Source organism: Eretmochelys imbricata, chromosome 2 (genome assembly GCF_965152235.1).
Source record: "Eretmochelys imbricata isolate rEreImb1 chromosome 2, rEreImb1.hap1, whole genome shotgun sequence".
NCBI classification, from domain to species: Eukaryota; Metazoa; Chordata; order Testudines; family Cheloniidae; genus Eretmochelys; species Eretmochelys imbricata.
In genome coordinates, this window is record NC_135573.1 from 43,844,156 (window position 1) to 43,859,664 (window position 15,509).

Genomic DNA, 15,509 nt, shown 5'->3' on the forward strand with positions numbered 1-15,509 from the left:
GATCTTGCAGGCAGTTGTAAATAGTTCTCTGAAAACATCCACTCAGTGTGCAGTGGCAGGCAAAAAAAAAAAAAAAGCTAACAATGTTAGGAACCATTAGGAAAGGGATAGATAAGACGACAGAAAATATTATAAATACCATTATATAAATTCTTGGTACGCCCACATCTTGAATACTGCATGTGGATTTGGTCACCCATCACAAAAAAAGATATATTGGAAAAGGTACAGAGAAGGGCAACAGAAATGGGTGGGGGTATGGAACAGATTGCATATGAGGAAAGATTAAAAAAACTAGGGCTGTTCACCCTAGAAGAGAGACCAACTTCTATTGGTGAGAATGTGTAAGTTTGAATGCTTACACAGAGCTCTCCTTCAGCTCTGTGTAAGCTTGAAAGCTCCTCACTCACCAATAGAAGTTGATCCAACCGAAGATATTACCTCACCCACCATGTGTCTCTAATATGCTGGGACCAACGCGGCTACAGCACTGCAGGTCCATCAATTGTTATTAGCCAAGATGGTCAGGGACACAACCCCATGCCCTGTTTGTTCCTAAATCTGGGACTGCTAGAAGCTCAGAGTAAATGACAGAATGGATCACTCAACAATTGTCCTATTCTCTTCATTCCCTCTAAAGCATCTGGCACTTGTCACTGTTGGAAAACAGGATACTGGGCTAGATGGACAATTGGTCTAATCCAGTATGGCTATTCTTATGTTCAAAACTTCAAATTAAGTCCTCGGATCACATTTTAGCTCAAGTATACAGTCTTTTTTTTGTTTTTTCCTTTCTGTGTTCATAGCACAATGTTTATTAGAGGCCTGAGACTCATCCCAATGAAGTCAGTGGGAAGCTTTCCGTGGTTTTCAATGGGAGCGGGACAAAAATTAACGTTACCAGTTCATTTCCACTATTATTCAATTAGCAACAAATAAAGCAGTACACATTAATATAAGAACATGTTTGTTTCCACTCTACCACAAGTCAGAAGAAAGACTGGAGTTTCAAATTTAGGATACTGGCCCTGCAAGAGATTTAGCAACCTCAACTCCTGCTGACTTGAACATGAGTTGAAACATCTTGTCTGACTGCTATTTAGATTGCCACAAAACAATAAGGACACCTATACTATATGCAAGAGAGAATGCCCCAATTAACCAGAAGTATTCATATTTTATCCAACAGATAGTTTGTTCCTGGGGAGTGTTCCATTTAAATCACATCATCAGGATCTATACAAAGCAGATCTGAATACATAAATTTAGAAGAAGCAAGAATACTTACCTATCTCCTAAGACATTTGAAGCAGAGAATGATGGTTCATTTGCATCACAGCGTCTACACAATGCTTCATTCAACAACTTGCCATTAACATCTCTTTCCACTAAGTGGGGGGAAAAAAATGTAAATGTGAGCAACAACATGCCATAGAGCAGGGGTCTCAAACTCAGGGCCTGCAGGCCATCTGCGGCCCACAAACCTCCCCAATGTGGCCTACAGGGCTCCAGCAGTTTTTGGGGCCCGGTCTCTCCCTTGGCCCCACCTGCCGCCCCCAGGCACTCCTCCCCCGGTAATTTAAAATGGCCCGGGGCCCCAGCAGCGCAGCAGAGCTGAGCGGGGTCTGCCTGCTCGCTCCACATGTCTGCCGGCCCCTCCCTGTGGCCCCAGGGTGGGGCAGCGCTGTGCCTCCGCGTGCTGCCCCCGCCCTCAGCACCCCTACAGCCAATGGGAAGCTGCAAGGGCAGTGCCTGGGGGCAGCAGCGCATGGAGGCCCCCCGGCTCACCCAACCTCGGAGCCCCAGATAAGCGCTGCACCGCCAGATCCCCTCCCAGAGCCTGCACCCCCATCCCTTTCCCACCCACCCCTCCCCCAAACTCCCTCCCAGAGCCTGCACCCTCACCCCCAGCCCAGAGCCTGCACCCCAGACCCCGCCACCCAAACTCCCTCCCAGAGCCCAAACTCTCACCCCTTCTGCACCCAAACTCCCTCCCAGAGCCTGCACCCCAATCCCCTACCCCAGACCTCCTCCCTCACCCAAATTCCCTCCCAGAGCCTTAGGCAGGTTGAGGGCAGAGGTTTTTGTTTTTGTTTTTTTTTTTGGGGGGGGGGGGGGGTTCTGGGCGGCATGAGTGACATTATTTGCCTGCTGGGAGGATTTGAAGACTGGCACTGGACCTAAAGTAAATGGAGTTTGAGACCCTGCTATAGAGTATTCTGCATAGGTTATAAAGCTGCTTACAAAAATAATGCTTTAGAAGAACATATCTAGGAAAATCTGGTTCAGAAATTAATACAAAATCAGTTGGCATTTTCTAAAACTCCTGGGCCACAACTGACAAAAAGTATCCTGTGTAAACACACACACACACACACCCCCCCCAGTAGTTTTAATGATAAGCCAAGGGCAAAAATGAAACAAGTTTCTCTACACTTGTGTTAAGAAGGAATTTATATTCAAAAGAACAGGATATTTGTAATTAAATTGCAAAATTTTGGAGTAGGAAGTAATTCTCTTTGAACAGCAGTAATTTAATCACTGATTTTTATGGGACAAGATAGAAAGCTTAAATTTCGAAATTTAAGCTTTCTAAGGCAACTAAGAAAACTACAGATTAATAGTATTCAAAAACTAAATTACAGATGCTGTGCAAAGATGATGCACATGTGAACATATCGCAAATGCAAGATTTTTTTTTCCCCCCCAAAGTTCTTTGGGGTTGTTTAAGTTTTTCCATATTTTTTACTTTTAGTTTTTAGACTATTTGCTATGGGGATAAGAAATGTATTTTGTAACCCTCATGATGCTTAAAGGAAGATGTTTCAGCTAAAACTGTTTTCTGGTTCTTAGAAAAAGAACACAGTTTAACATTAAATGACAGTTCAGTGTATCTTAAAGCCACCCTCAAGGCCACCTTTTTAAGACTTAGTGATCAGAAGAATGAACCTAGTACAAAGACATCTGGTTTCTGTTTAAAAAAAAATCTAACTGTTTTGGATAACCAATACTAAACATTTCTACAGCAAGTTCCTGGTACGTAGCCAGAAAGCAAGCTATGAGGTGTGGATGACATTGTGTCTTACACTGAAAATAGGAGCAATGCAAGATAATAATAATCAGATTTCTCTACATCCAAAAGGGTTTGAAATAGGAGACATATGATTCAGTTACAATAATTCCTGTTAAAAAGAGTTTTTCAGAACTGTGCCACTTTGCAGCAATGAGTAAGATCTTAAATACACCAAGTTGACAAAAGCCTTTTATGCTTCAAGCAGGTCTACAAAAAAAATCAAGATAATTCTACGCTTGCCTTTTTATCTATAAAGAAGTGTTGTAGGAACAACATAAATGTGTATTTGACATAAATGAACACTGAAGTGTATTTACTGTGTCCATTCATATGCATCAGTGAATCTTCTTGGGGTGGACACTGACCGGCTACAGGCTCAATCCTGCAACCCATATTTTTAAAGTCAGAAACCATTCACATAACTAAGGGCTGCAGCACTGGACCACATGTCTCAGAAGCAGCATGAGACAAACTATCCTTAATCCAGGGTAGTCTGTTTATCCAGACTATCCTGCTGTTCCTTGCGCAGGATGAGTAATTTCTGTATTACATGGCTGTAATCTCATTATCTTTGTTTTTAACTAGTACATTTTGATAAACTTGCTGTTATTATTGCATTTTTTCCACTTCAGTCAGAACTGCTACCTGCCCGGGGTAGGCAGAAGGGGTCCGATAAGAATAATCAGTCTTTAGTTTTATTTGCAACTTTCAAATGAAAGGAATAATGGCTAGAGGACACAGTTTTGTCTGCTATGGGTTTATGGTTTTTTGGGGGACATGGGTTTAAAAAACCAAGATGAATTTTTTTTTAAACACACATTAGAACTGTAAACAGCAATACTTTGATAACTTTGGCTTGCTGTTTTTATTAATTTGTTAGTAATACAATGCTGTTTTGATAAAGTCAGATGTTTAAGATCATCAGCATTTCATATTGTGTATAGATTTCTTACCTAAAATTTCATTAATGGCGCATTTACATTTTCCTTCTGTAGTTAAGCCTTTAGGACAAGTAATACAATTCCATCCATCTTCAGTAACGCCACTCTATAAAGTTTAAAATATATGTAAAATCCTTTATAAAAGTCCTCTAGAACTGAAAAAAAAAATCTGACACATACATTATTTAAAATAGAAATTATCTAGGTATTCTAACATGCATAACATTCACAAAGCTGTCTGAAGAACATACTAGAGACCCTAGCAAGGAGAACCATCAATATATTCAATGGGGCGCCATTCAGATTTAGGGATCTGACTGATCTTTTCAAAAGTCTGAGGTCACAATACAGTACCTAGTTAGAGTATAAGAGGAGGTTTTAGTTTGTTTTTTAAAGCATTAGTTGAAATCCATTTATGCCATCTTGGAAATAAAGTGTAGTTTAAAAGTGCTTGTTTTACAACAGAAATGGTGTAACATCATCTAATAAAAAAATGAATGCTATGGATTTTGACAACTTATCACCAATGCAGAAGTGATTATAGGTAGGGCCCTACCAAATTCATGGTCCATTTTAGTCAATTTCACGGTCATGGGACTTTAAATGTGAAATTTCAGTGCGCTGTAATTGTTGGAGTCCTGATCCAAAAAGGAATTGGGGGGGGGGGAGGGGAACACAAGATTATTGTAGGCGGGGTTGTGGTACTACTACCCTTCTGCACTGCTGCTGGTGGGAGACTGACAGCTGTTAGCCAGGCACCCAGCTCTGAAGGCAGCACCCTGCCAGCAGCAGCACAGAAGTAAAGTTGGCAATCCCCTACAGTGCAGAAGTAAGGGTGGCAATACCAAGACCCCCCCATAGCCTTCTGACCCCCCCTTTTTGTCAGCCCCCCCCCATTTGAGAAATGTTGGTCTCCCCTGTGATATCTGTATAGTATAGGTTAAAAGCACACAAAAGACCAGATTTCACGCTCCGTGATGCGTTTTTCATTGCTCTGAATTTGGTAGGGCCCTGATTATAGCCAAATGTGATGGGGAAACAGTGGAAATGGAAGAGTTGAGGGTCAAGCAATTGCAGCCTAGAACCTATGTAGTTGTATAGAGTCTTGTACATCCATAGCGTTCACGTGTACACACGTACCTTAAGCTACACCACCACTGCAGAGCATGACTGGGGGGGGAGGGAGGAGGAATTGGGAACTGAATATCTCTCTCCTTCTCCACTATTCCCATCCTATCTTTGCATAAAACCTACCATAGGGTCCAAGAATGAATGCCAGATTATAGACAGCAGAATAGGGGGATAAAAATCAATGACTTTAAAAAAAATCAAAAATCAGATTTTTTTTTTGATAAAATGCTTTTTTTGAGGGAAAAAAACCTATCTAAAGATAGGCTTCAGAGTAGCAGCTGTGTTAGTCTGTATCTGCAAAAAGAAAAGGAGGACTTGTGGCACCTTAGAAACTAACAAATTTATTTGAGCATAAGCTTTCATGAGCTACAGCTCACTTCTAAGGTGCCACAAGTTCTCCTTTTCTTTTATCTAAAGATAAAGATACATTATAACTCAAAGATATCTCATCATGGAATAAGGATTATAAATTCTAATTCTATAGTGTGAGACAATATATTCAAGTAATGTTTAAGAAAAGTTTTGTAAATGAGTTCCAATAGTTCATGGATTAGGGACCCAATCTTATGGGGGTCCAGGGGCTTCTGCGAAGATTAACCTAAATAATCTATACATCCACCCAATGGGACTCAGTGCTCACTCTAGAAGATACCATCAGAGATGTTTAGTTTTGCAGTTCTCAAACTATAGATTTGTGTCTCCAGAGATAACACACTTGTTAACAGCAAAAATGTTTTTAAATAAATATATAGAAGAGAAATAACAAACCTCAACCGTATTGTCCCTCTGCAAATTTGTGTACACAAAGTCAATCCCTTACCTCTCTCTAAAAGTGCAAAGTTTCAAAAAGTTCAATGAATAGAAGATTGTTGGGGCTGGAATAGATCTGGAGATAAATGTGAGAAGGGAGAGACAGGCAGTAGAAACAAAAGTGAAACTGTTTAAGCAGCATATTCCAGAAGTCTTGAGGTCTTTATGAGCGTAGCCTTCATTGATTTGAGATCTACCATACCATTATCTCACTAGAAGGGAAAACCTATAATAGCAGAAGGCCATAAAAAAGACGCAGTTTAGGGATATTTTAATGAAGTTCCTCTACCTGTGGGTAAAACAGGCATGCGTGCAAAAGGCAAATAGTGAAAAAAAGAAATGCAAGAAGTGTTCCTTCTCAGGAAGAAGCTGCGTTGAAGATGATGAAAGGAACATGTCTGAACATGCAGGATCTTCAGGTTGGTCAACTTTTTTATTTCATACTTCTTTCTTAAGGACTGCCTGTCTTCCTTCTGGACTATACTTGAATTCTCATGTTTGAGCAAAAAATAAAGTGGTTACTCTATGGTACTATCATTTTAGATGCAGTTGTGATTAAAAAATAAATAGCTGAAATAGGCAGATCTTCCTTTTACAATTCCACGTTTAAAGTAGTATTGAGTGTCAGTGAATGCAATGAGTAATACTAAATGAGCAGTATAGTAATAATAAAATAACTGCATTGACTTATTTTGTTTAGGAGAAGCCACCCCTCAACATACAGAATTCTGAAGACTATCCACCTTCAAGATCACCATCATTTTCTACAGTTTCAGAGTTATCTGACAATGATAGTGTTTCAGTCACATCATGTATGTCACATAACCACAGCATATCACCCGTAGCAAAAAGAAAAAAAAAATCTCCATCATCCAGAAACAATTACAGATAAATTTGTGATAAGAACTAGCAGATTACAAAGAAAGGTAATTGATGGGAAAATTGCCTGGTTTCTTTATGCAACAAACTCTCCTTTCTGTATGACTGAGAACCCACACTTCATTAACATGGTTCAGTCATTAAGACCAGGATACAGTCCACCCAACAGAACAGATGTTGCCAGCAAATTGCTGGCTAAAGTGTATGAAAGAGAAATTGAGCAGTGTGCAAAAGGTCTAGAGGGTGAAATTGTTAACCTGAGTCTTGATGGGTGGAGCAATGTCCACAATGACCCTGTTGTATGTGCCTGTGTGACAACAGAAGAAGGGAATGTCTTCCTTACAGAAACAACTGAGACATCAGGAAATGTTCACACACAGCAGAATTCTTACAAGAAAAGCTATAACAAACTGGGGGAAAAGATTCAAATGTCTAGTATGCAGCTTGGTCACAGACAATGCTGCAAATGTATCCAAGATGAGAAGAAATGTAGAAAAGTGAAGAGAGTCCCAAGCTAACAGCATACGGTTGCAGTGCTCATTTGATGCACCTCCTAGCCAAAGACTTCAGTGTTCCAGAAATAAAGGCTAATGTTGTTGAAATTGAAAAATACTTTCGTAACAACCACTTTGCAGCAGCTGCTCTGAAAAAAGTGGGAGGAACCAAGTTAACTCTCCCACAAGACATGAGATGGAACGCGGTAGTGGACTGTTCTGAGCATTATATCAAGAACTGGCCTAATCTGATGACAGTTTGTGAAGAAAATCATGAAAAAAATAGATGACACTATCAGCCAAAGTTCTCAACATTGGGCTTAAGAGAAATGTTGAATGAATGCGGAGTACCCTGAAGCCTATTTCTGTAGCCTTGAACAAAATGCAGGGAAATAGCTGTTTTATTGCTGATGCTGTTGAAATTAGGAAGGAACTGAGGGAGATCTTAAAAAGAGAAATATGCAATGACAGGAGTTAAATTACAAGCATTTAAAAAAAACAAATGGGACAAGCACTATCTCCAGCTCATTTTCTTGCAAATATTCTCAATACTCGGTACCAGGGTCAAACCTTAACTGCTGAAGAGGAGTTAGTTATGACATGGACATCCAGGAATCGTCTCTCTATAATGCCAACTATAATAAACTTCAGAGCAAAGGGTGAACCATCCAAGAAATATATGTTTACTGATGTTTTAAAGAAAGTCGCACCAGTGAACTAGCGGAAGTCACTTAAGCACTTGGATTCGGAGACTGTTGAAGTGATAATCCTCACTTTAACAGCAGTAGCTTCTTCTCCCGTTGTAGAAAGAATATTTTCTTCCTTTGGACTAATTCATTCCAAATTGAGAAATCATTTGGGACCTGAAAAAGCAGGAAAGCTGGTTTTTCTTTTCCAGATTATGAACAAAGAGGAAAATGAAGGTGAAGACGACTGAGTTAGCTGCAGAAGCCAATATTTTAAGTTTTCTCATGTTGACCTGGCCGACAATCAAATTAATTTTTGCTTTAAAAAAAAAAAATTTAACTATTTTAGTTAAAAACAATTTAAACAAACCTGATTTTAAAACACTTGAATGTTAAACTAAATTCATATGCTTGTTTTGTTAAAATATGTTTGCTGTGGAAGAAAAAATCCAGAATACATAACTTTATTTAAATTAAATTTAAAATTTAGTTAAATAAAACAATTTGTGTGTCTGGTGATGTTCTCCTCCTAACACAGCATGGCAAGAAAATCCTCCAAATATTAATGATTAACCTGTTGGATTGAAGCTCGTTCACTTCCCAGTGACTTCATAAATATCTGCTTCAATTACCTTTGGTAAATGAAAAAGCCAAACTATCATTCATTTTCTGATATAGCTGTAAAACTAATCTGAAAAGTTTTAAAAATAAATAGCTTTAAAAATGTATAGTGCGTATCTTCTAAAAATGAAACCTACATCTATCTCTGAGTTGTGAAGAATATGTATTAAGGTTAGAACAACCAACAAGAATGCACTTTTATGTAGAAATCCATGATTAAACCGAGTCTTCCTGACTAGTGATTAAAATCAATTTAAATTCAATCCACCCTGCAACAGAAGGATATAGTAAGCCTTAGTTACAATAAAGAAGGAAGACAGAAATGGAGCTATGCCCGAGGAGGTTTGCTAGAGTGACAAGAAACACCTCTGTCTTTAAAACAGTGAGATTAAAGAAGCTGACATGAAGTCACAAGTTTACTTAGTCTAGATAGGCAATAAGAATTTACTAGGTAATAGTCAAAAGTTCATAAGATACATATCTTTGAAGATCAATGTAAAAGTCGCTGCTCGTGTTAAAGGTAGAGATAAGATGACCAAAGCTGGAAGGCCACAGTCTAGGCATTATGGTAGTCTAAGCTATACAAATGCCAAAAATAGACAAGAAGCAAAAAACCCAACAACTGAGCCTAGGGATTTCATGAAGGGGTGGTCTTCGTGCAGAGACACAGCCATCAGTCACTTAGGCTATGTCTACACTGCACACCTTACAAGGGCACAGCTGTGCTGCTACAGCCCTGCCGCTGTAAGGTACACAGCGTAGCTGCTCTTCTGCCAAAAAAATAAAGCCACCCCCAATGAGGGACAGTAGCTTTGTTGTCAGCAGAGCATCTTGCGCTGTCCATCCTACTGCTTTTTGACTATAAAACTTGTGTCGTTCAGGGGTGTGGTTTTTTTCAAACCCCTGACCGACAAAGGTTTTACCGATGAAAGTGCAGTGTAGACATAGCCATAAAGAAAGCAAGGACTGATAAGAGATTAAACCAAAATTTAGAATACCCTTAAGTTTGCTCACTCATGACATTTTATACATTATTTTTTCTTAAATCATGCTTAAATTGGTCAGCTTTTAAGCAACCTGTGTGTTCTACAACTTGTTTGGTTAGCAAAGTATTTGGTTGTATGAGAGAATGAGCAAACGAAAAAGTTATTCAAGGCAGGTTTACGCTTGCCTATCACCTTATTTACATTGGTTACTACTGTTTATTTCAGTATCTTTATTCTAGCCTCACTGAAATTTTCTTGGCAATGACTCACTTTTGCAAACATAAAAAGTACAGCCTTTAAACATTACAAAAGTCAAATTTTCCCACAAAAATTAAAAACATTTTTCTCATCTTACATTCAGAGGAAGCTCCCCATGTTTGCCATAGACAGCTAAAAACTGTTGTAAGATGAATCACAAGTTTCATAAATATGGCACTCTTACCAATATCTGAACACAAAATTTTGAATAGTTCTAAATAAAAATACTGCTATTAAAACATTAAGTTAAAATTTTCCAAACAAAATTAAGTAAGAAATTTTGTAATAAATTTTATTAAAAAAATAAAACTTATAGAAGACCTGTAAAACTACAAAAATGTATCATCATATCACAATATGTAAAGCTTAATACCTACCATATTCTCTGGGCATTTTTCACAAACAACAGAAGGCCCACCATTATTAGAAACCATCTTGAATCCTGGTAGACATACACATGAAATACCTAAAAAGTAAATGGGGTTTATTTGTATAAATTGGGGTGAAAATAAAACTAACTCTATTGTAGAGCAATTGCTACAGCTCTTAAATGAAGACTCGCAATTTCCTACTTAAACAACTACAATGTTTGAATAAGAACTACAGTAAAAACACTCCACTTCTTTTAGAATGTTCATGTCAGAGTTCAGTTTTTACCCTTCAAAAGTAGAATTACTCTGAAAGATTAAAGATAACCAGGAAAACAACTGTCTTCTTTGTGTGCAAAGAGCTTCAAAGTTATTTTGTAAGCTATTTTAAATTCAATACTTTTAAAATATATTTTTTCCTTTATTCAAACATGAATAGTAAAATAACCTATCTTCAAATACTGCAAATACTATTCAACGGGCTTGATCCTGCAAAGTGTGTAGTGCTCGCAACTTCCACTGATTTCAGCTATGAAAGCTGAGGCACACCATGCCACATAGGAACAGGGCCACCAATTGTTGTTTACATTTATTGCTATTTCTATTACAAAACAAAAGCGGATATAAAATTAAACATGTAAAATATTGAACTATGTCAATAATCAATTTGGCAAGGTCATTTAAAAAAATTCTCAGAACTTTTCTGATCCATTATTCCCTTCTTCACATGAATATACAATACTCATGTATCAACAGCATGTTTTGAATTTTTTATGTATATACATTTCAAAATAGAACCTCTTCTAAATGCTCTAAGCTCTGGAGAGATCACATAAAACATTATAACCTCAGAGTTACAAACACCTCAGGAATGGAGGTGGTTCATAACTCTGAAGTGTTCTTAACTCTGAAGAAAGTGTTACGATTCTTCTTTCAAAAGTTTACAACTGAACATTGACTTAGTAAAGTTTCAAAACTGTATTATGTAGAAGAAAAATATTGCTTTTTTTTTAGTAGTTTACATTTAACACAATACTGCACTGTATTTGCTTCTCTCTCTCTCCTGCTGTCTGATTGCATACTTCCAGTTCCAAATGAGACGCGTGGTGGTCAGTTTGTAACTCTGGTGTTCATAACTCTGAGGTACTACTGTAGTAGATCTTGCCTTTCTCACCCCTAGTTTTTATATATAGATTCAAAGAGGAAAGTGAGTTTTCCTGCTTTTTCAGGTCCCAATCTGTTTCATAACTTTGAACTACTTATTGCACTGAACTTGTTGAATAAACTGAAATGAACTACAGCAGAACCTCAGAGTTACAAACACCTCAGGAATGGAGGTTGTTTGTAACTCAAACGTTTGTAACTCTGAACAAGCCTTTATTGCAGGGGTGGCCAACCTGTGGCTCCAGAGCCACATGGCAGCTCTTCAGAAGTTAACATGCGGCTCCTTGTATAGGCACCGATTCTGGGGCTGGAGCTACAGGCGCCAACTTTCCAGTGTGCTGGGGGGTGCTCACTGCTCAACCCCTGGCTCTGCCACAGGCCCTGCCCACCCCGTTTCCCACCCCCTCCCCTAAACCTGCTATGCCCTCACTCCCCCGCTTCTCCCTAGAGCCTCCTGCACGCCATGAAACAGCTGATCAGGAGGTGCGGGGAAGGAGGGGGAGGCGCTGAACGGCAATGCTGCTGGTGGGCAGGAGGCTCTGGGAGCGGGGGCAGGGAGCTGATGGTGGGCTGCTGATGTATTACTGTGGCTCTTTGGCAATGTACACTGGTAAATTCTGGCTCCTTCTCAGGGTCAGGTTGGCCACCCCTGCTTTATTGGACGCTCCTCAGAGAGGACTGCTCAGAGCAGGGGCTCACAGCTCTGCAGTGGCTGGGCGGTGAGTGAGGATGGCCCCAGCTGCAAGGGTGATGAGTGAGGCACCCTGAGGCACCGCAGTGTCAGTGCGTGGTTAATCATAGAAGGTTAGGGTTGGAAGGGACCTCAGGAGGTCATCTAGTCCAACCCCCTGCTTGAAGCAGGACCAATTCCCAATTTTTGCCCCAGATCCCTAAATGGCCCCCTCAAGGATTGAACTCACAACCCTGGCTTTAGCAGGCCAATGCTCAAACCACTGAGTGGTGCAGGCTGTGGTCCTTTAAAACTGAGCTGCTCCTCCAGAGCTCAGGCTCCAGCAGCTTACACTCCAGGTCAGGTTTCAATAGCAGTTTTAGAAGTTTCTTTCCCAAGCTCCGAGCTTGCAAGCTTGTCCCCCTCCCAGCCAGGGGAGAGGCAGAGGGGAAAACAGCATTCACCACAGCTATAAGTGGCTGCCCGGTTGTGGGGGACAGGCAGCCCAGATGTGCCTACCTTTAAGATACAGGCACCTGTGACCCTTCAGTCAGTAACTCTGGTATTTGTATCTTTGAGATTCTACAGTACTGGACCTATCTGATCAAGTAAATGTTTGCAGAAATTTACAAGTGTCAAAGACCCAGAAATACTTATAAACATCATCGTATGTCAGCCACGTATTGTGGAAAGAACCTTGACTAATACTATCAACTCTTCAGTTAATGAGCACCACATTTACGCATATTTAACACAAAAAGGAAAAGACTAAAACTTTGTTTTCTCATTTCTAGGCTTGTCGCTTGGGACAATTGTTACACGAAATGAAAAAAAGATGATCACATCGGAATTACATTCAGCTGGTCAAAATGATGTATTTTTTTAAACCTTCCTCTTTCTCTGCTTCATATCTGTCCAAGATTCATACATTTGGAGGAAACTGAATTTCTTCCTCAGCAGTATTATTGTGGTAGAACTAGACAATAAAAATAAGACCTGCATTTCAGGTTTACTCCTATTCTTAAAAACAAACCCAAAACCACAAACAAACTGAACACCGCAGAAATGAGAAACTTGTCTTGCAACGTTCCCACAAGGTAAAGTTACTGCCCCAGGATGGTAAATGTACTGTAAATTCAACCCACCTATGCTACTGTGAAAAACAAAAAGTCTTAGGACAAAATTCCCTAGATCACCACTTTCCCCTAGAAGCATCACTACCCCACTATCCATGGGTGATCACTGGAGACTTGCCACCCTTCGCAAATAGTTCACGTGCAAAGAATGAGCATCCCGATTTCTGCCATGCAAAAGATGAATTAAAACAAACGGTTCAGCGTCGTAAGAGCCAAAACGTTGAACAAACCCCCACCTGCCCCTGCTTAGCGTGACGCGCCGCTCAGCTCCCCGGGACCACCACAAACACGGCTTTAACGGGTACTTCGGGAACGCAGCCCGCAGCGGGCCGTAACACGACGCAGCCCCCTCAGCCCAGGCTCTGCCACCCCGCGACGGAGCTGAGCCTCCAAGAACAGCTCTCCCCAAGAGATGGGGGTTCACCCACCCCCAATGCCTAGGCGGCGGGGGGCAGGCTAGGCCTCTTACACACCCCGCCCCGCCTGCTGGGAGACAGGACTCCCCCGCCTGGGCCCCTCGCTCGCTCTCACCCCTGGCGCTCCGCCCCTGGTGGGGCCCGCACTGGCCGCACGCCAGGCTGGAGATATCGAAGTAACGGGCATGGCCGCAGTCCTGCGGCTGGCGCAGAGGCAGGGAGAAACTCTGCCCAGCCGAGAGCCGCACGCTGAGCGCCAGGAGCAGCGCAGCGGCGCCACAGCGCCCCACCGTCGCCATGGCTACTCAGATCCCAGCAGCCTCTACGCGTCCCGACCCCCCGCGGTGATTGGCGAGCCCCACCTCCCCCGACGAGTAAAGAACAGCCCCAGCTACGGACAGCCAGAGGGGCCAGACACAGTTCAAGGCGGGTCCTTCTTGTTAGGAATCAGAGGGAGCTGCACAGGGGAGGAAAGGGTGGGCTGGTGGCTGTGCGACTGCTTCTCCCCTCCCCCACAGCGGAACATCAGGTTGAGAAAAGCACAGTGTGGTGTGAGGGAGAAAAATACAAAAGACTGCTAGTTAATTTAGAGAATGGGTGAGGGTGGTAGAAAGAGGGAGAACAGAAGAGCGGCCATACTAGTCAGATCAAGGGTCCATCTAGCCCAGTATCCTGTCTTCCGACAGTGGCCAGGTCCCGGTGCCCCAGGGAAAGAACAGAACAGGTAATCACCAAGTGATCCATCCCCTGTCACCCGTTCCCAGCTTCTGACAAACAGAGGCTGGGGACACCATCACCACCCATCCTGGCTAGTAGCCATTGATGGACTTGTCCTCCATGAATTTGTCTAGTTCTTTTTTGAATCCTGTTATAGTCCTGGCCTTCACAACATCGTCTGGCAAGGAGTTCCACAGCTTGACTGTGCATTGATTGAAGAAGTACTTCCTTTTGTTTGTTTTAAACCTGTTGTCTATTCATTTCATTTGGTGACCCCTAGTTGTGTTTGTAAGAAGTAAATAAGCCTTTCTTATTTACTTTCTCCATACCAGTCATGACTTTATAGACCTCAATCATATCCCCCCTTAGTCATCTCTTTTCCAAGCTGAAAAGTTCCAGTTTTATTAATCTCTCATATGGAAGCCGTTCCATACCCCTAATCATTTATATTGCCCTTTTTGGAACCTTTTCCAATGCCAATATATCTTTTTTTAGATGGGGGCGACCATATCTGCACACAGTATTCAAGATGTGGGCATAACATGGATTTATATAGAGGCAAAATTATATTTTCTCTCTTATTATCTATCCCTTTCTTAATGATTCCCAACATTCTGTTCGCTTTTTTGACTGCTGCAGAACACTGAGTTGATGTTTTTGGAGAACTATCCACAATGACGCCAAGATCTCTCTTGAGTGGTAACAGCTAATTTAGAACCCATCATTTTATATGTATAGTTGGGATTATGTTTTCCAATGTGCATTACTTTGCATTTATCAATATTGAATTTCATCTGCCATTTTGTTGCCCAGTCACCCAGTTTTGAGAGATCCTTTTGTAGCTCTTTGCAGTCTGCTTTGGACTTAACTATCTTGAGTAGTTTTGTATCATCTGCAAATTTTGGCATCTCACCGTTTACCCTGTTTTCCAGATCATGTATGAATATGGAGGACCACTATTTACCTCTCTCTGCAAACTGACCATTTATTCCTACCCTTTGTTTCCTATCGTTTAACCAGTTACAGATCCATGAGAGAACCTTCCCTCTTATCCCATTACAGCTTACTTTGCTTAAGAGCCTTTGATGAGGGATTGTTCCCCAACAAATTATGTTAATCTATGTGTCTGACAGTGTTGTTCTTTACTATAGTTTCAAGC

At 41.0% G+C, this 15,509-nt stretch overlaps 1 protein-coding gene across 2 annotated transcripts in view; it reads right to left on the reverse strand.

Moving 5' to 3' along the window:
• TMEM67 (transmembrane protein 67) overlaps window positions 1–13,932 on the reverse strand; it is a 59,528-nt gene extending 45,596 nt beyond the window's left edge. The window contains exons 1-4 of one of the 2 annotated variants that reach the window (XM_077810012.1): window positions 13,749–13,932; window positions 10,257–10,345; window positions 4,027–4,120; window positions 1,289–1,388 (exon numbers count right to left, since the gene is read on the reverse strand). In XM_077810012.1, the coding sequence (XP_077666138.1) occupies window positions 1,289–1,388; window positions 4,027–4,120; window positions 10,257–10,345; window positions 13,749–13,932 (467 nt within the window). Of the gene's footprint in view, window positions 1–1,288; window positions 1,389–4,026; window positions 4,121–10,256; window positions 10,346–13,226; window positions 13,340–13,748 lie in introns of those variants that run through there. The other variant, XM_077810013.1, reaches the window with a different exon arrangement.
• Window positions 13,933–15,509: the final 1,577 nt, after the last annotated feature.